We start from the raw sequence: 20,245 nt of genomic DNA, 5'->3' as shown, positions 1-20,245 counted from the left end.
TATAATCAAACATTTCTAGATATGTTGCTTTGATCATAGGGCTGGTGGGTGGCGCGATCCCTTGTTATTTGAGCCCTGTTGTCAGAAATATAAATCACACAACACAGCAGTTGTAGCTGGTTTTCTTTTGTGATTCCCTCCTTCTGCAGAGATGGAACGCAGCAGTCAAATGCTCCTCCATGATCATCCTTTATATGACTTCACTTGAAAGCACAAGGACATTGTGCCTGAGACAGGGATGCTTTCTATGCAACTATAGCCAGAGTTTCACAAATGGGTGTGCAATACATTTTAAACAATTAAAATCTCTGTTTTTGGATCTCCTTTTTCTAATTGTGAAGTTTGAATATTCAAGTAAAGATAGTAATATGGATATTTTCTGTCTGTAATTTCATTGCAGTGCACCTGAATCCTCGTCAGAAGGAGTGAGGGACCAGTCAATGAATTATGAATGTTCAACAAGATGACATCCTCCCAGAAGCTGCAGATGATGCGAGGTCCTAGGTGGAACCGGGCCTTGTCCGACCATTTACTTGTATTGCTCCTGGCCCTCCAGCTGCTTGTGGTGGCAGGACTGGTGCGTGCTCAGACGTGTCCCTCTGTCTGCTCCTGTAGCAACCAGTTCAGCAAAGTCATTTGCACCCGCAGAGGCCTGAGAGAAGTTCCCGATGGCATTTCTACCAATACACGCTACCTGAACCTGCAGGAAAATCTCATTCAAGTCATAAAAGTGGACAGCTTCAAGCACTTAAGACATTTAGAGATTCTCCAGCTGAGTAAAAACCACATACGCAAGATAGAACTTGGGGCTTTCAATGGACTTGCCAGCCTCAATACCTTGGAACTTTTTGATAACCGCCTCACCATCATCCCTATCGGAGCATTTGACTACCTATCAAAACTTAAAGAACTTTGGCTTCGGAATAACCCAATAGAAAGCATCCAATCTTATGCTTTTAACAGAGTTCCTTCATTGAGAAGGCTGGATCTTGGAGAGCTCAAACGCCTTTCCTACATATCAGAGGGAGCCTTTGAAGGGCTAAGTAATCTGCGTTACTTAAACTTGGGAATGTGCAATCTGAAGGAAATACCTAATCTTGTTCCGCTGGTAAAGCTGGACGAACTTGAGATGTCTGGAAATCAGCTGTCTGTAATCCGGCCCGGTTCCTTTAAAGGGCTTGTCCACTTGCAAAAGCTTTGGATGATGCATGCGCAGATCCAAACCATTGAGAGAAACTCCTTTGATGACCTGCAGTCACTCGTGGAGCTTAATCTTGCTCACAACAACCTTACCCTTTTGCCCCATGATCTCTTCACCCCTTTACATCACCTGGAGAGGGTGCACTTACACCACAACCCTTGGAATTGCAACTGTGACATCCTGTGGTTAAGCTGGTGGCTTAAAGAGATGGTTCCAGCCAACACAAGTTGCTGTGCCCGCTGCAGCTCGCCCTCCCATCATAAGGGGCGGTACATTGGCGAGCTGGACCAGAATTACTTTCACTGTTATGCTCCTGTTATTGTGGAGCCTCCTGCAGACCTAAACGTGACAGAGGGAAGTGCTGCAGAGTTGAAATGTAGAGCCAGCTCGTTGACCTCAGTCAGCTGGATTACACCCAACGGCTCTATCATGACACACGGTGCGTACAAGGTCAGAATCTCCGTGTTGAACGACGGTACGCTGAACTTCACCAATGTCACCATGCAAGACACTGGCACGTATACATGTATGGTCAGTAATTCTGCAGGGAACACAACAGCGTCTGCAACCCTCAACGTGTCTTCTACAGAGAACAGCACTTTCAGCTACTTTACTACAGTGACAGTGGAGACGATAGAAACGACGCATGAAGGCTTCACTACAATCGTTCAGCAGAAGGTGGGCCCCACACCCTCTGCTGGTACATGGGAGGCCATTTCCCCAACTTCTACAACCACCACCACAGTCCGAACCTCACTGTCCACCCGGGTCACAGAGAAGACCTACACTAACCCCGTCACGGAGGGCTCAATGAATGGCTTAGACGAGGTAATGAAGACAACCAAGATCATCATTGGCTGCTTTGTTGCCATAACACTTATGGCAGCTGTCATGCTGATCATCTTTTACAAGATGCGTAAACAGCACCACCAGCAGAACCACCACGCACCAACACGCACCATTGAGATAATCAATGTGGACGAGGACTGCGGGGGACCAGGCATGGAAGGCCATTTGACTCTGCCTCCTCTTGAGCATGAGCACCTGAACCATTACAACACCTATAAGTCTGCATACAACCACGCCTCCACTATCAATTCCATACACAGTTCAGCCCATGAACCTTTGTTAATCCGTGCCAGTTCTAAAGATAATGTGCAAGAGACTCAAATCTAAAAATTTGTGGACCATAAAAAAAGTCAATAAATGGAACTACATAGTGGCATTACTGACAGGACGATGCTTACGATCTGTCAGGAGAACTGGAACTCAAACATGGAGGAAAAGACTGGTATCCAGACAAAAAGGACTGGTTGGTGATGTTATTTCAGTGACTTTGGAATCAAGAGTATGTCTACTGTTTCAAAAGTGTCTTTACAAAACAGAAGCTATTTATTTAAGAAAAAAATATTGTGGTTGAATAAAAAAAAATAATAATTCAGCATTTTTTTTCATCATTTAATCCACGGTTTTCTTTTTCATTTCTTGTCATTTCACAAGATTGTTTTAGGCATCGGATATGCTTTTATGAGTAAGGGCGTATGTGTCGAAGAAAAAAAAGTTAATTATGATTGTATTTGAGTTTTTCCTGCAGTGTAACAACATATTAAAGGTCGGATGTGTAACCACATTTTCTTTAGGTAACAAAGAAATTTAAAGCACATTAGGGATTTCTCCAGCTGTGGATGAAGTGATGAAACCATTTTAGACCATCTGGATCTGAATTAAACACTTGTATGTCATGTTGTGCTGAGTAACAAAATTAAATTTATTTTTTTATTTTACCATAATCCATCATTTACTTATACCAATTGTTTACAATTCTGACACTTAATACAAGACCATTCATTTTGCTTTCTATTGCTGTTATTGTCAAAAACTACTATCATTGATTTTTTTTCTTCAATTAATAAGTGCTATTGATTTTTATGTTTGTTTTTGATGTGTACGCTAAATATGATTTCATCCCTAATCCTAAATCTGTTTTGACTCAACTCCCTAGGCTCTGTCAGACATCATTTTATTGTTACAGGAAACTTAATATTGACTGCATTAGAGGCGATCCAGATTCTGAAAGTCAAAACGACATTAATGAATACATTATAAACATTATTCTAATTGAGCAAAATGAAAATCATATTAGTCCTAATGCAGCTAAACCTGACTTTAGCTGCTTGGCCTTCCTGCATTACAAGACGGCGACTTTGATGCAAACTTTTACATACAGCAGGAGTGCTGTCAGAATCAGATTGATCTCAAGGCCTTCATCCAGCTGTCTGAGCACATTGTGCCACATCTAAGTGCCACATTTTGACATGGAGATCCTTGGCAGCCCCAGATTCTCAGCATGCCCCTGCCAACCATAAGACTTGGCCCTCAGTGGCAAGACGTACAAAAGGCTTTACATTCAGGCTTGAACGTATGAGATCAGGCATCGAGCAGATGTTGGAGTTGCACCTGCCTTTCTCCCTCTCCCTTAGCAACAACACAATTTACATTTTAATTGATGTGCCCATGGGCTTTGGATGGACACAGCTCTGCAGGCTTCCATATCCTGGAAACCATTTCAAAGTCCCCACTGTGAAAAATGGTGCCAGGGACCATAAATGCAGTGGTTAGGCAGACATTTGGCAGATGGTACAAGATTTATTTCAAGTAAGTGAGTGCTCAAGGTAAGATTTATACAAATTTTATATTCAAGAAAAATATTTTATGTGGACTGACAGTACATTACGCAAACCTAAATGCCAATACGCCCACAACTTTAAACAATCTGTGTAAGATTGACTATGCAGTTCGTCTGTGTGTTCATTGTGTTTCAGGTAAAATTTATCACTGAAAATTATTAGTTTTTTTTTTTTTCATTTTACCTTCAACATGGTTAATTTTTTAACTTTAAAAGATTTGCATAGATAAAAGCTGAAATACTCTACACTATTATTTTGAACTCAAAATTAGTTTAAGTGCACAAGAAAGATTTAAACCTCAAAGAGAAAATTAGATTTATGAAATATGGAGGCTGTGTCACAAGTTTATTATATATATTTACATTTATTTGTAGAATTCTAAAATATATCAATTTGGAAAATATAAATATGATATAAAGAACTAACAAAATGTCATATAAAGTCCACTCATTCGTCTGTCAGTGACCCACAACAACAAACTGTTGTGCAATAAATAAATAATGAAAATTACAAATACAAAATACAAAATGTAGGCCAGAGAAAAAATACATTTAGCTGCAGCATAAACAATTTGTTTTATGATTGGTAATTAGTTAATAAATGCTAAATTTTTTTCAAAAGTTTGAAAATTCCTTTTAAAAAAGTGGTTATTAAATTGAATTCAATTATAAGCAACAATAAAGGTTTTCCTCTTTTTTTTCTTTAAATAATTAATTCCACAACAGCAAATCTGTGCACATCCCATAATAGTTTTGAGCTGGGAGTGGCTCCTTTTTCTGTGTTTCAGTTGTATATGTAGATCACAAGAGAGTCTCAATTTATTCTGGAAAGTGTAACCATTTCTCCTCACATTTAGTTGAAGGTAAAATGTCTGAAAACGTCAATGGTAAATTAGTTGCATTTTAGTCGCGGTGTCTCATGGATGTAAGATATCGAAATATGTTTGCTCCACATTCCTGGTTTCTTTTCTACACAGTTTTTTTTGTTTTCTGAATCTTCTGAGAGGGAATGCTGTTTTAGTGGTAGATTTGTATAAAACACATTTTGAGAATAAAAATAAGAAATAAAAAAAAGTTTCTTTTTTTTTCCATGTGCCAACAACCTGTTCTAAAAGTGAACATAGAGAAACATGCTGTAACAAAATAAGAGATTGATTTTCATGTACACATTATTTCCTGACCTTTAAAAAATATGAAGATTGATTATAGAGACCAGAGTTTGTAGTTCATACACAAAACATGGTTAAAATAAAATATTGTTGTTTTTTTCTGTGTCTTGTTATTATTCATTTTTATTTGTGCATTATCAAGTTTAACAGATAAACGTAAGAGAGATTTTTTTTTTTTGACAATCCATTTCCGTCATCATTGTTGGAAATATAACCAAACAAGGTTTATGTTAAGTACATTGTTTATAGATTTGAGTTTATCTTAATATAATTAATTGTGACATTTTTGAAAAGGTGAAGGATTTTTGCTTCAATATTTTTCTATCAAAACACATTCTAATGCAATCTAAGAAGCACTCTAAGAGGTATAAGACCTTTTTAAAGAGAAAACTTTATGCAAGAAACGCCACTTTATAAATGGTTTCTGCATTGAAGAAAATAATTTTAAAATGTTATTTTACTTCATCAAAACATAATTTAAAAAAATGTGTTTAGAATTTAAACGCTATAGCTTGGACACACAAAAATAATTATTCATCGTCCCTACAAGTTTTTGGAGAAATTGTAGTACAAGAACAAAAGAAAGTCCAACAAGATCCAGTTATGTTTCAAACAACAGAAATATGATTGTAAAACAGCTGCAGCAAGCTTGTGTTAAAAATGTAAAGCTAAAATTACAGTGAGTGTCACACTACCTTCACAACGAACACAATTCACGCAGCAAATTTGTGAATTCGCTCTTCGCTGCTTGTCTGAGCTTGACACCGCAGCCACATGTGGGCGGAGCTAACAGCTAGTGATTTTACATGTGGTTATCTCACTTAGAATGTATGAAAGACACAGATGATGTTGAGAAATACCAGCTACACGTCTACAAATCTGGGTTCATGAGATCATTCTCAGATTCAGGAGCTAGTTCACTCTCACTCCCGTATTATTGTCCCAGCAAAAATATTACAAAGCTCAGGAGGCCCAAGCCGGCTCTTTTGTCTGGCGGTGTATCAAGTGAGTGAGCTTTGTTGACTCCCTGGAGGCTGGCTGGACCCAGAGAGCCACTGCAGATGCAAAAGCTGGCGATCTTTTCAGAGAGTATCCTGCCTTCACCCAACAGTAGCCGGATGAGCTCTGGCAGCGCCGCGGCTCCAGCAAGTTAAGGAAATAGATGGGAGTTCAGGCCAAAAAGCCTTCCATTGGATTAGTATTCTACCCACTGATTAAGTCACTGACATGCCCAAAGCTAAGCTCCTGATTGGCAGATGGGAGGCGGCGATCTGCCCAACCGTTTTCAGGCTCTACGTACAAATTATGTGGCCATTGACCACTCATTGATGATGCTCGTTTTTATTCCCGGAAGTACCAAATGCCTGAAAATTGATCATGGAGGAGAATTTCATAATTTTGGTTTGTAACTGACCGGAATAATATGAAACAAAGTGTCATGACTACAGAACACGTAGCGACCCAGACGCTGGAACCCGGAAGAAACACAGCAGAGGTCTAGCGTGGAAGGCAATAATTTTAATAATGTGGTGAGAAGGTTGGGTCCTGAACAGGACAGGAAGCAGGCTCCGAGCAGGAGGCAGAGGTTGGAGGCGTAGTAGGCGATCTTGTCCTCCAAGAGGGAGATGGCCGTCTTGGACGCAGGAACGTGAAGCAGAGGCAGAGGCTCGTGGTGTGACCGTGGAAGGAGACCCGACTGGAGATCCGGAAGTGGGGAAAAACATGCAACCACTCGAGGTAGGAGATTCCTGAGAGAGAGTGAGAGAGGTATTTAGACAGAGTCTCGGCAAAAACGTGGCAAGACTGTGGCGTAGACGAGGTGGCCGAATATGCACCATCAGGGGCAACGGACTGGCGGGGAATGAAGGTCCTGGAGCTCCTTAAGTAGGCAGGTGAGGAGACGAGATGAGTGGTTGCAGCTGGGGATGATCAGCAGCCAGGTGGAGAGGAGGGGAGAGTGGAGAGGGGGAGGAGACTGACAGAGGCACCATGACACAAAGTCTTTGACATATTGGAAGAGAGCTGTGAAAGGAAACCTGGAGTAAGATTTAGGAGATTTTTACAACGTTTCACATCAAGCTTCTTCCAACTGGTGGTGGACATGCGTTAGTAAACAGTAGAAGAAGAAAAACTCTCTCACTGCTTTGGCTATAGTAAATAGACTAAGCAATCATTAAAAAAAAAAAAAAAAATAGTGTAATCTTATGGATCTTATGCAAGCCAACCATCACTGCACTAAACTGTCAGGCCTGCTTCTTAAAATGTGGTGGTGAAGATTCAGCCCCCTCTTGTCCTCTTTTAAGTTTATGACATGTTCCATTTCATAATTTTTGCTTATTAAAAACACAGCCCAAGGACTGTTCAACTCTCTCTACTTCCTAATGCACCATTAAACTACTCACTTTCTTATTTATATTACTCCTGAGACTCAGTTAATTTAATGGGTGCCTCATGCAAATGTCTTACTTGGTATTCTGTAGATTTATTTTTTGTTAAATTTGTAAGAAACATTGGAACATTGACATAAAGATAAGAGGTTCTTAGGTTTTTACCGATACCTTGAATTATTCAGGAGTTTGTTGGCAAACTAAAAGTTCACGCAGAAGTTAACTAAACAAAGTATTTCATGACAAACACAGGGGACCAAATAATGTACTGTAAATAAAAAAAACATTGCACTAAGGTTAAGTTATTCACCTGTAGTAAGTTGGTGTAAAACACTTCCTCGCTTAACTTTTCCATTAAAGTTCATGAGAAATCCTGCAGAGAGACACACGAATCAGGAGGAGCAGGCTTGAGAGTGCAGCTGTCTGAGAGCTGGAAAAAATAAATTCAGATTGGCACAAAATGTTAATGACTTCTTGGCCAAAAGTCTTCATGTTTATTTGTAAAGGAAAAAGTTGCCTATTAAACATTGAAAAAAAAAGTTTTGTTTGTTTGTTTCACATAGTATTTCTGAAATGTCTACTATGGTTGGGAAGCAGGAAGCTATGAGCGAGACGGAAAGACATTCAGCAAACTAGTCAGGAGGGCCAAGATGGTGCTTGGCTGCCCTAAGGACTCCATGGAGGAAGCGGGTGAGAGGATGATGTTTGCGAGCCTAAAATCTGTCATGGACAATAATCTCATTCCTTGCATGACATGGAAGCCCTTGACAGTTCTTTCAGTAACAGCCAGGAAGCAGGGGGGAAAAAAAGAAGTAATTTCAGGTCTTTTCTTTTCATCTCCTGTCAAACTCGTTAGAAGCAGCACGAAGCTGAAACTGTTCTGTCTTTTCTTGCACATCATTTGCCTCACACTTGCCCTTAAAGTGACCAAAAATTATATGCACGAGTACATACACATTTTGTGGAGTTGTATATAATAAATTAAGTGAAAAAAACTATTTATCCATCATTTTCATCCATTTTCTCCCTCAGTTTTCAATCTGCTAGTGTTAAACTGTCATTAATTCACATTTAGAAAAATATAAAACCCATTTATTAAAAACAATGTAGTAAAATTTGAAATCTAATGTCAAAATTACTGTCCTTGTGCTCTCTTATGGGGTCCAGATGACCTCACTCTTACATTGATGTGTGGTCCCTCCCATGATAAAGGTGGACAGGTTTTATGTCTGCCACGGACACCAATGAAGAGAAAAAAATCTTTGAAAAAAAAGGTTCAGCGCGTTGTTTTGTGGGGTCTAGAAGACCCAATTTTTAATGCTCCAACTGTGCAAAAATTACTGCGCATTTCCAAACCCGTACATATGGGCTAATGCGGCTACAACTAAAGCTTTTTAGTTCTTTATTCTGATTGTTATAAGGGTTTTCACTTTCTTTAGGCACTCCTGTTTTGTCCAAAAACAGACTTCATAGGTTCATAGGTCCCTCTACTGTACATCAGGGGTGTCAAACTCAATCGCACACAGGGGTCAAAATCCAAAACACACCTTGGGTTGTGGGCCAAACAAGATAAACATTTATAGAACACACTAAAACTACATTTCTAAAACTTAAAAATTTGACTTTTTACCATAACTATGAAAATAACTAGAAAAAAATATATTATTCCAGAATAAGTCAACTTAAACTTGAAATAACTTTCAATATTTTACTCTCTATAAAAATATATGTTGTCAAAGTTATACAGTAGCTGGTTCAACTCTAGCAATGTCGGGACACTGAACTTAAAATGAGTTTAGAGAATGGATGGATGAATCCTTATAAATGTAATACAAATAATCTTCAAAAATGTTTTATCTTGAAATGCTGCTGCAGAGTAAAAGTCAATTTACTGTGGTGTTATTACTAACAATGCCATGGAGGAATCTAATAATTGACACAACATATAAAGTGGAAAAGCAAATAAACTCTCTTCTCATTCAGATTTTTTTTCTGAAAGGGACATGCAAACTCCCTGCACCAACTGTTACAAAATTGAGACTAAGATTGTATATTCTTAGAATTTGATTATATAACCTATTGTCATTCTATTCATATAAAGGGAAGTTATATTTACAATTAAAATAATATCCAGTTTTCTATCCATCCTTGTTTAGAACCTACTGAATTCTCTTGGAGTCACTGGCCTGCTGGAGCTAACCCAGCTACTGTTGGACAAAGGCGGGGTACACCCTGTACAGGTCACCAGTTGCTGCACAATCACACACACTCACATGTACACCTGGAGGCAGCTTAGAGTCCCCAATTACCCTGTAAAGCAGGTTCTTGGATAGTTGGAGGAAGCATGAGTGCCTGGAGAAAACCCACACATGCACGGGGAGAACATGCAAACTCCACACGGAAATTTGAACCAGGGTTTCTCACTGCTGAGAGAGCTAACCACTGCCACACCATGCAGCCCATACTAAGATTTTTAATCTTCTATATTAGCTACAGTCCAGATCAGGCCAAATGACCAGTATCATGCTCACCATTATTTACATAAATGTCAAATATTCACCACTATCACATCCTGTACCCTCTCTACAGTCATTGATGTACCAGCTAAATAAAGATGAAAGAACACTCTCCCTTAGACTAAATGTTTTAGTAATATAGATTCAAAATTGTATTTTTTTTAAATAAATGCACTTAAATATTGTGACAAGGAAATAAAAAGGCCAGTTCTCTTTCCTGCATGTTGTGCTTTTACAGAGCATTTAAACTGATTTGGTTTGGGGATGCTTTCATGCTTCAGACAACAGCACCACTGTGTTTGAATGTTCCCCTATAGACACAGGGAAGAAGGTATTCTGTTGACTTTATTCAGCCAGGGTAATGATCTGTCAAAACATTACCACAATAAAATATGTAATATATGTGAAGTTAAAACAAAGCTTTTTTTCTTTTTCTCAAAGTCACGCCACTAAAGAGCTTTGCAGCTATTTTAATAAAAATAGGAAGAAGTTAAAGGCTTGTAAAATTCATGGAGTAGTAAGGCTTCAAGATGGGACTACCATTTCCCTGCAAGGGGTCACCGGGGTCTATTTAATTCTGCTGTGTTAAAAGAATAGGAAGGCACACTTATGTGGGTCCAGATGGGCGACAGGCTCGGAAGAAAAACTGCTGATCTTGTTCTAAAACTGATCAAAATGAACTCACTGGACTATAAACTCATTATAAAGATCCTAATATGTTTATAAAGTCTTGTGTAGCCAAAGTAAAGAAGTGAAGTCATGTGTAAGAAAACTCAGAAGCAAATTCATGATGAAATCCTGATGTGCTGCACAAACTTTGTCCTTGAAAACAACACAATTGTTTTGACTTTGGAGAAAAACCGCATAATCTTAATTAAAAGGAAATTGCACATTTTTTTTTTTTTACAAATATTAGTAAAAGAATGTTTCGCTCTCAGTAGCTCAAAGAATTCCAGCGTGGAACTGTCATTGGATGCCACCTGTGCAACAAATCCAGTCATGAAATTTCCTAAATGTTCCACAGTCAACTGTCAGCTCTATCAGAACAAAATGGAAGAGTTTGGGAACAACAGCAACTCGGCCAACAAGTGATAGACCACGTAAACTGATGGAGAGGGGTCAGCGGATGCTGAAGCGCATATTGCAAGGTGGTCATTGACTTTCTGCACAGTCAATTGTTACAGAACTCCAAACTTCGTGTGACCTTCAGATTAGCCCAAGTACAGTACACAGAGAGCTTCATGGAATGGGTTTTCATGTCCGAGCAGGTGCATCCAAGTCACACGTCGCCAAGAGCGATGCAAAGCGTCGGATGCAGTTGTGTAAAGCACGCCGCCACTGGAGTTGAGGCACCTTGTCTGGAGTGATGAATCATCACGCTTTTCCAATCTGATGTACAAATCTGGGAGGTTATAGGGGAAAGGTACATGTCAGACTGCATTGTGCCAAGTGTAAAATTTGGTGGAGGAGGAATGATGGTTTGGGCTTGTTCAGGAGTTGGGCTTGGCCCCTTAGTTCCAATGAAAGGAACTTTGAATGCTTCAAGATACCAAAACATTTTGGACAATTACGTGGTCTTCTGGGAACAGTTTGGAGCGCCCCCTTCTTCTTCCAACATGACTGCACCATTGTGAAAAGCAAGGTCCATAAAGACATGGAGGACAGAGTCTGGTGTGGATGAAGTGGACTGACCTGAACCCCTTAGAACACATTTGGGTTGAGTTAGAGTGGAGACAGAGCCAGGCCTTCCCCACCAACATCAGCTGACCAATGCACTTTTGGACGAATGGTCAAAAGAAACCTATAAACACACTCCTCAACCTTGTGGACAGCCGTCTCAGTAGAGTTGAAGCTGTAATACCTGCAAAAGGTGGACTGACATCATATTGAACTCTATGGGTTAAGAATGGGATGGCACTTCAGTTCAAATGTGAGTCAAGGACAGGTGAGCAAATCCTTTTGGTAACATAGTATAACTCAGATATAATAATTCAAACTGAAAGGGAACAATGCAAACACTGAGGAAGAGGTAAATAATGTTCCTGCCTAACTGTAGAAAATACAAACAAAAAGTTTGTCAGAAAGCTGAAGTGTTTATCCTTTTAGTGTCTTGAGAGTAGCCTTCCTCTGGTACATTCTATAAGAGAGGCTCTTTTATAGTCACACACTGTTGTGTATAAGTGAAGCTGCTGCAACTGGCAAGCACACATTTGAAGGTCAGGTCTTAAGAGGGAAAAATCCTCCTAAGTGTGCCAATTCATTAATCTAAGCTCAATGCAGGAACAAAATGTATTTGGATGATGAATGTCCACATCAAAGGCTTTTGCACCCCTAAAGAAATGAAATTAAACTAAAGTGAAGTTCCAGCTCTTTTTATGAATTTAATCTATGCTATTTATGCATTTTCTTCTATATTTATGGCACAAAATTGATTTCTGGAGATATTATCGTATAACAAAAGAGAATAATAGTGAATGTAGCCATGTAAAATAGATATGTAATGTAAATGGAAAAAAAAAAAAAATCACATTTTAACCGCATAAAATTGCTTGAGTTCATTTTCTTATCTAAATTTTAATATAACACCATATCTATATAATTTTATTTTATTTTAAAAAGAGACTAAAAGACCCATTTGATGGTTGACATTTGGCTACATGTCTGCAAAATTACATGGAGTTCTGGATTAAACTGCATGTTGGTAATTGGCAACATAAAATAAAATAATTTAATTGACTAAAACTTTACATTTAAATGCAATCTTACCAACATATTTAATACACACCCCACCCAATTTTGAAAAGCTATTTGTCATAAGTCAGTTGAAAAACACGATATATTAATTTTTTTTTTTTTTTTGTCCACTATAATATCTTAAAAATCTGTTTGCAGTGATAAAATATGGAGGGGAAAAGGGTTTCCTAGTTTGTTAAATGTTGAATTTCAGAAACGTATCTTTTATGTTCTAGGTTAAATAGAAAACCCTAACCCTAAACCTTACCCTCCTTCAACAAAGATAATAAAAAAAATGTAAAATTAATGTTCAAGAAATAGAACAAAATAATAATGAATTGCAGATGAAGATATTATAGTGATCCTGTCCACAGCAGGAGTTCATTGTGGTAGTTAGGTTTTGTTCTGTTGGTGTTGAACCATGAGTGAGGTGGTCGTTTCCATGCGACACGTTTGCAATGTTGTTTAGTGATGTGAGTGCGGTTGAATGACAAGTTGGCCTACTGTACTTGGTATTCTTCTTTTTTTCCAATGAATGTAGTGTCCATGCTGATTAAAAGCAGTTTTGGTAAGTTGAGACAAATAGCTGAAATAAATGAGTAGATATATTGTTTGGTAGGGAGGATTATTTACTTTCCTGCGTTTTGTGGTACAGGCTTGCCTCTCTTAGGTCCTGTGATAGGATTCTGACTGCAGCAGGGAAGAAGCTGTTGTGGGGGATCTGGTGTGTACTTGGATGCCTTCAGGCCTGATGCCTGAGGGTGTGGCCTGTGACCACACACTGGATCAGTGTATGAGCAGGGATTCCTGATGATCTTAACCGCTCTCCTCCTGCAGCATTGATTTGGTGGCTTCAGGCCAGTCCTCTGGATTACCAGCTCCACAGGGTTAGTTTTTTGAACAAACGTTAGATTTGTGTGTCAGCTGGCCTCTCACAAGTTCAAAGCTACAACAATCAAGCCCTACCCGACTGACGTGGCAGGGTTTATTAACTATCTCAATCAATGGCCCTCCATCATTCAGGGTAAGCAACTGGGAGGTCCAGGCAAAAAAAAAAAATCTGATCACAGCGAATACCCATGGAGCTTTTTTAACTAAGGAACCAGAATTCAATTGAATAATGTCACAGTGACAGAGGAGAAGTGGAAAAATGTTTTGGCCTCCTTGGGTGGGTACCTGGTGGCTACCACCAGCCACCGGAATGGTCTTATTAACCTCAGTGTGGAAAAGGTGAAAACTGCAGAGCTGTCTAAATTCAGTAGGATCATTTGTGTAAGTTGTTATGTTTTTTATTAAACCAATTTAACAACAGAACACTTTTTTTCTTTACGGTTCATTTCTTTACAGATCTCTGATCACAAGATGCAGAAGTATTTCGGCCCGGTTGCTCTTTCCTTAAAAAAGAAGGGTTACGCCTTGTTCGAGCGGTACCTTCGTGTTTGGCATAGAGTGGTGGGCAGATCGGAGGCTGCCCCTATTTTCACTCATGGATGGGCCAGCCCCTGTTTAAGCTCCCAGAGCTTTTTGAACAAGTCTGGGAGAGGATGGGGCTGGGGCTTGGCCAGTCCCTCAACATGGTTTGGTTCTCTGTCTTCAGTCTCTTGTTTAGTTTATCAGATGTTTCAGGTGAAAATTGTACACAAATGCTTTCATTTTCTCCATCAGCCAAAGAGAGAACTTGGACCGAAGGAGTATGAAAAGGTGTAGCCCTTCATGTGCCACGACCCAGCAACCACCCGCCGCTTCTATCAAGGTATTTGATGCATGCAAAGTTAATTACAAGCCGATTTCCTTGAGTGTTATCTCTCATCATAACACTCATCATCTTGAGTGTTATCATGATTGTAACTCATCTTTTCTTAGCGGATGACCCTGCCGAGGTCAGCAATACCAGAAGGTAGCTATCAATAATGACAGTAAACGTGCAGGCAACCAGAAAAAAAGAAGGTGAAAGAAGTAGGAGCAGACTCTCGAAAAAACTAACAAGGACTCCTAATTCTAGGGTGATAAATTTCGAGAGAAGAACTAAGAAAAAACTGCTTTTCTCTTTACATGCCACAAAAAAAGAGAAGCTGCTGCTGAAGCCAACACCAGTGATGATGACACCACTGCTGATGACAACACCACCGTTCCAGCCATAATGTGCCCCCCAGGAAGAGGCTCAGAAAATATTCAACTATCTCCACTGTAGAAGAAGAGGAGAAGGTAATGAATAATTTGAGATGACCTATTGCACATTTCACTAATAACACCTCACTGTGCATGATGCTAACTCAGACTTGCAAATTTTTGAGTAATATACTGGACAAACGAGGAAGAGGAGTGGAAACCTCCTCAGGAGATCTCCTCTGAGGACAAAGAGGAAGACCTGGGCAGAGTTGTATTACACCTATAATTGCACGAGTCTCATCAAAGAACAACTTACTTGTTTTATCTCTTGAAGATCTTGAGCTCTGCTGAAGACTGAGCGACCCAGCGGAGGGGACATCAGAGGGACCACCGGTTAGAAGGAGGGCAAGAGTGAGACGTGTTTTCATCGCTTTTATTGCATCCATAATTTTCTGAGTCTTTGCTTAGAATGACAAATGTGTTTTATCTCGTGAAGGTCGTGAACATCTCTTAGTCCATCTGCCTCTTCCAACCCATAGTGAGAGTGGTTTCAATGTAAACAGCCACCACTTAGACATTTCAGGAAACAGCAAGTACAATATGTTAAAAAATCTCTTTTTTTTCCTTTACAGAAGAATCTAACTGTTATGATTGACATGCCCCCTATGGAGTACACTTCAGTACTCCTTCCCTTCCACATAGAGACTTCATCTTTGATTGTGTTGTATCATTTGTCACACTGATATAGGAAACCTTTGCTGTTTGCAGCTAAGTAGCTAACCAAGTATGCTAGTGGTGTGAAACTCAGCAAGTCTCTCAAACACCCCAACAGATACATTAGCATGCATTCCCAGACATTTCTGACAACAAATGGCTCCAGGGAACCCTTGCAATATCCTAAAAGTGCAACTTTTGGGGGGCGCCGTTTCCAAAGTCAGTTGGAGCCAAAATGGAGTCACCCTGCTCTGGTCCCCCGGACAACATATTAAAGTTTGGTTGCGTAGTGACACCCAGAAAGTTTCCATGGCGAAAACACACCACAAAGTCAGAGGGTGTCTGACTTATGATCCCTTAGCCCCCCCTGGGTCCTGAATTCGGGGTTTCTTGAGGAAATTGTGGGGTCAGGGGGCAATTTTCCACTTTTTCTTTTCCTTAACAGGCCTCCTGCTGGTTTTCTAGAAATCCTGCCTTATCTGCTGCTGATTACCTGGATCAGGTGTGTTTGACCAATAAGGAGCTTCAATGGCTGGTTGGTGGAAAAACATGTAAGACACCGGCCCTCGAGGACTGACTTTGGACACCCCTGGCCTACACCTTGGCAGTTAACCCGTTTCCAGTGTCATAGTCCAGTCAGAGCCAAAAGGCGTACTCCTGCTCATGTCGGCCCCTCAAATGACATGTTTGGTGGGTTAACCCTTAGCAGATAACCCATTTCCAATATCACAGTTTGATTGGATCAAAGCGCGGGTTGGGGGTTGGGGGGTCTTAAAGGAACGACGCGCTTGAAAGATATATGGTGTTCTGCATCTAAAATGAAAGTTATTTTGCTGTTCACCACTAGCTCAGTGGAGAAATCAAGGGTTGTGATAGTCTGGGGGCGGGGTTGTCAGCACAGACTCTTCCTGGAGGGAGCTGTTGGCATTGATCTTACATCAGCACGTTTCCAACCGCTCGTTTTCGTAGGTATGGGAGGGGCTGCTGCAGACAGTGCAGGTTTTTACAGGATTACTCTTAAATGCCTGAACGGATCAAAATGCCCCTTTAGGGTTCTTTATAGTGAGGAATGAACAGTAAAATGCATTTAAAACCTCAAAGACTAGAATTTTCATAGTAGGGCCCCTTTAAGGGGTTTGTATTGCCCTGAACTTGAAAGAGAATTGAGCAACCTTTGTCCAAACTTTGCTTCAACTAAATTATTCTTTCATTTGGTACAGTTTTTTATGCTTTGTTTTTCAGCTTAATTTTTCTTCTGACTCATTCAGCTGAAGTAGATGAGATATGAAAGTGTTTTATATGGCATGCAATTCATTTTTACATTTGATTATGTGCTGTCATTGATTGACATGTAATTGCTGGAATGTGGTCTGCCTCGTAGTGCTTTTCTTAGTTTTTATTACACGTTAAATCTCAAAAGAACACCACTTTGCACACTTTTACAGTAGTCACTATATGAATCAAAGATTTGTATTGCTTACACCTGAATGATATAACAGTAATGTTTTATTCAAACAGCGTGAACACCCAACAATGACCAGCTGCATTCATTTTAGTCATGCCTAAAAATAAGCAACAGGATTATTCACATGCTATACTGTTCTTTCAAGAGGATAAAACAAATAGACTGCAAATTTGTTCGTAAAAGTCCGCTTGAGGGAACAAAAAGCCTAGCTTTCTCTGAAGTAATCTGCAGTCTGCTGGTGCAAGTGTTCAGAGGCTGTGTCTGGGAACAATGAGTCTGCCCTCAATCTGTAAAATCTGTGTATCTGTAATACAAAACCAGCAAATCCCTCATCTGAGGCTCTTGCATGCATAATATGTAGATCGACAAATCTTGGGTAAGCCATTAGACGCAGGTTGGGAAAAATAATTGACTAGATAATTCAAGGATTTATGCTGAGGATAGTCCAGGAGGTTCTCAGATGTTGGGAGTGCTATTCAATACAAAATAAAATGGTTTATTCTGTGAAAGCTAGTACGTTACATCTTTTAAAACAAAATCTTAAAAAAAATGTGATAAGTTGTTTTTTGCAGGGGTGCAATATTTGCCAAATCTCTAAGATAAAAAATGGTTGTTAGTTTTCTCATGCATCTCTTGTGTAATTCTCCTCTCAGATAAAACATTTTCTAACATCTCACACTGGAGTGACTTCAGCTAAAATCCTCAGACTTACTGACATTCAATATTAATGCAGTTCAAATACTTAGTTGTGAATCTGTAGATATTTTTTAAAAATAGTTTTAGAAATTTATCTTCAGACTTTAAAATGTTTTAGCAAAACATTGAATGGAGGAACAGAATCCTCTCTGGGGAACTGTAGACTCAACCTGGTTAATTTAGGAGCTCATTAGAGTTTTCTTCGTTGTCCTTCCATCCATCCTTTTATTAACTATCTCTTGCTTGCCTGGTTGAGGTTGCAGAGGCAGCAGTCTAAGTAAAGCAGTGCAAATGTGCTGCTCTCTGACCACCTCCTTTAACTCTTCTGAGAATATTCAGAGGTGTTTCCAGGCAATTTGACAGATATAATCTCCTCATCGCCTGAGTCTGCCACAAGGCCTCCCTCTGGTTAGACATGCACATAATGTGGCCCTGGAAGGCTTGAGGGTGGCATTGTCTCTGGATTTCCAAGCCACTTGAATTGACTCTTAATCTTCCCCATTCTTTCCAACTTTGTAAATTTCCTCTCCAAACTTTGACTGGAGATTAATAGTTTCTCTGAAAAGTTTGAGCAAGTGTCAAGAATTTAGTAGCAATGTAACCTATGACTCAATGATTGAAAACCTAAGATGCGAATGGCATGGGTCAAGTTGTGTTTTGTACACGGGTCCTAGGCACGGGAGAGTTTGACTTTTTAATTTAGAAAATGAGCAGTAATGCAATACCCAGAAAGACGCATTTTACTATGAAATTCATGTCACATGGGTCTTGGGGTCCATCATTCACATCAAGAGCAACGAATATTACAAGTCAATTAAATTATGACACTGACAATATATGAAAACTTGTCCTCGTGCCTTGCAACAAATTAACGTCTTAGACTGTTGAATCACTGGACAGCTCGACCCATCCCCCACACATTCCAAATACAAAGTTCATGCTGGTTCCAAGAGGCCCAAATCCCATAGATATCTATTGAGCAAGCAGGGACGGTCATATGCATAGGCGACCTAGGCAGCCGCTTAGGGCAGAATCTGCTGGAGGGGGTGCCAAATTGTAATTATTTATTTATTTATTTTCTAAAGTTTAACACACCACTCGTTTTGTGTAAAATTTTTTTTTTTTAAATCGTGTTTTGCCTAAGGTGCCACACTATCCAGGGCTGGCCCTGACTGCAAGTCATTCAAGTTATGACCAATCAGATGCCTCAGTAAAAGCATGTGGCACCTGCTGGGCCCACCTCGAATGTTTGACAAATTTTCCTGAGTCTGCTTTGAGTGGAAGAGGTGTGGACTTCGAACAAGCTCACTCATAATTGGCGACTGAAGTTTCCCTATAAATGTGACACAGACCGACTTGGACCAATCACTGTTGTCTAGCTCTAAATGGCGGTGCCCGTAAAGTGGAAAAAATGGTGACTGAATCGACTTAATTTTGCGGGAGCTGGAGGTAGGCCATTTTCTATGGGTGACGCTATACCCACTTTGTCCAATGATAATATATAAATGGTGAATGGCGTATACTTGTATAGCACTTTTCTACCTTCCTTGAAAGCCCCAAGTGCTTTACAATCACAGACCCATTCACCCAGTCACATGCATATTCACACGTCCATTCCTGAGAAGTAATAAATAAATGCGTAAGTATTAAGTAAATAGAGGAGTTCTCATACATCAACCACCCCCCATTTTAAGCTTTAATTATTATTATTATTTTACAATTCTGAACACTTTCAAATAATGGTTAGGATTAGAGTTATGTTAGGTTTCTTAATTTCCACTTCCAGCAGAGGATGTCAGGCACCATCTTGTCTCCAACCTGGACCATCTTAACATGGCGGCGTGTCAAGGATAAATGGCGACTGATTTGACTTCACCTCTATGGAGCCAGAAGAAAGACATTTTCTATGGGTGACATCACACTTGGTTCATTTCTCACATACAGCCATTGCGTCCTGAGGATGTCTCGAAGGAGGGGGAAAAGAGGCAGAGACCCAAACACAGGGAAGAAGTTAGTTTTACAGTTGAATAAACAAAAAACTTTCTAAACATATAGAAAACTAAATAAATGAAAACTATATACCAACAGTATGGTGCATACCACTACAACAAAGCAATGAGAAGAACACCAAAAACACACCGACTCTGAAAATGAGCAAGGTGCTTCTTAAAATGCAAGATTTACAATTAACAAGGTACCAACAGCTGTGCACTGCTCCATGGAGAACCAGAGGAGCCACAGTCAGACAGCACAAAAACAGAGGGAACACTGAAAAAAACAAAACACACAACAGAAAAAAATGACATAACCTGTCAGAAGAGCCTTTGGCTCACATTATTTTTTCTCTCTTTTATTCAACTGCAAAGAAATATTGACTGCAAATAAAAACTGGAAAACAAAATCTGTCAAAATCTGCATGAAATGTGAAATTAAATGAGCACATTTAATGTCAAAACAGGATTGAAATATTTGTTTGACTGCTCATTATGGGCAAAAATAATCTTTTTGGAAGTAAATTCTAAATCAAACCAGAAGGCAGAGGATCCATTCAAAGCCACTGCTGAGCCAG

General features: G+C 39.6%; 1 protein-coding gene and 1 long non-coding RNA gene across 4 annotated transcripts in view; one reads left to right on the top strand and one right to left on the bottom strand.

The window, feature by feature from the left end:
* Window positions 1–5,155, top strand: part of lrrc4ca (leucine rich repeat containing 4C, genome duplicate a) — a 66,508-nt gene extending 61,353 nt beyond the window's left edge. For all 3 annotated transcript variants that reach the window (XM_024282279.2, XM_024282280.2, XM_036212482.1), the window contains one exon: window positions 401–5,155. In XM_024282279.2, coding sequence (XP_024138047.1) covers window positions 452–2,377 — 1,926 coding nt within the window. In that variant the 5' untranslated portion in view covers window positions 401–451 and the 3' untranslated portion in view covers window positions 2,378–5,155. The remainder of the gene's footprint in view (window positions 1–400) is intronic.
* A 1,404-nt stretch (window positions 5,156–6,559) lies between these two features.
* Window positions 6,560–7,071, bottom strand: LOC112152570. Its single transcript, XR_002920335.2, has 2 exons — window positions 6,892–7,071; window positions 6,560–6,804 (listed from the first exon to the last, which is right to left on the bottom strand). It is a non-coding gene; the product is annotated as an uncharacterized LOC112152570 (long non-coding RNA).
* Between the last annotated feature and the right edge of the window lie 13,174 nt (window positions 7,072–20,245).

This window comes from Oryzias melastigma, linkage group LG6 (assembly GCF_002922805.2).
Source record: "Oryzias melastigma strain HK-1 linkage group LG6, ASM292280v2, whole genome shotgun sequence".
NCBI classification, from domain to species: Eukaryota; Metazoa; Chordata; class Actinopteri; order Beloniformes; family Adrianichthyidae; genus Oryzias; species Oryzias melastigma.
Note: the sequence above shows the minus strand (reverse complement) of the source record. Positions and strands in the feature narration are given on the sequence as shown.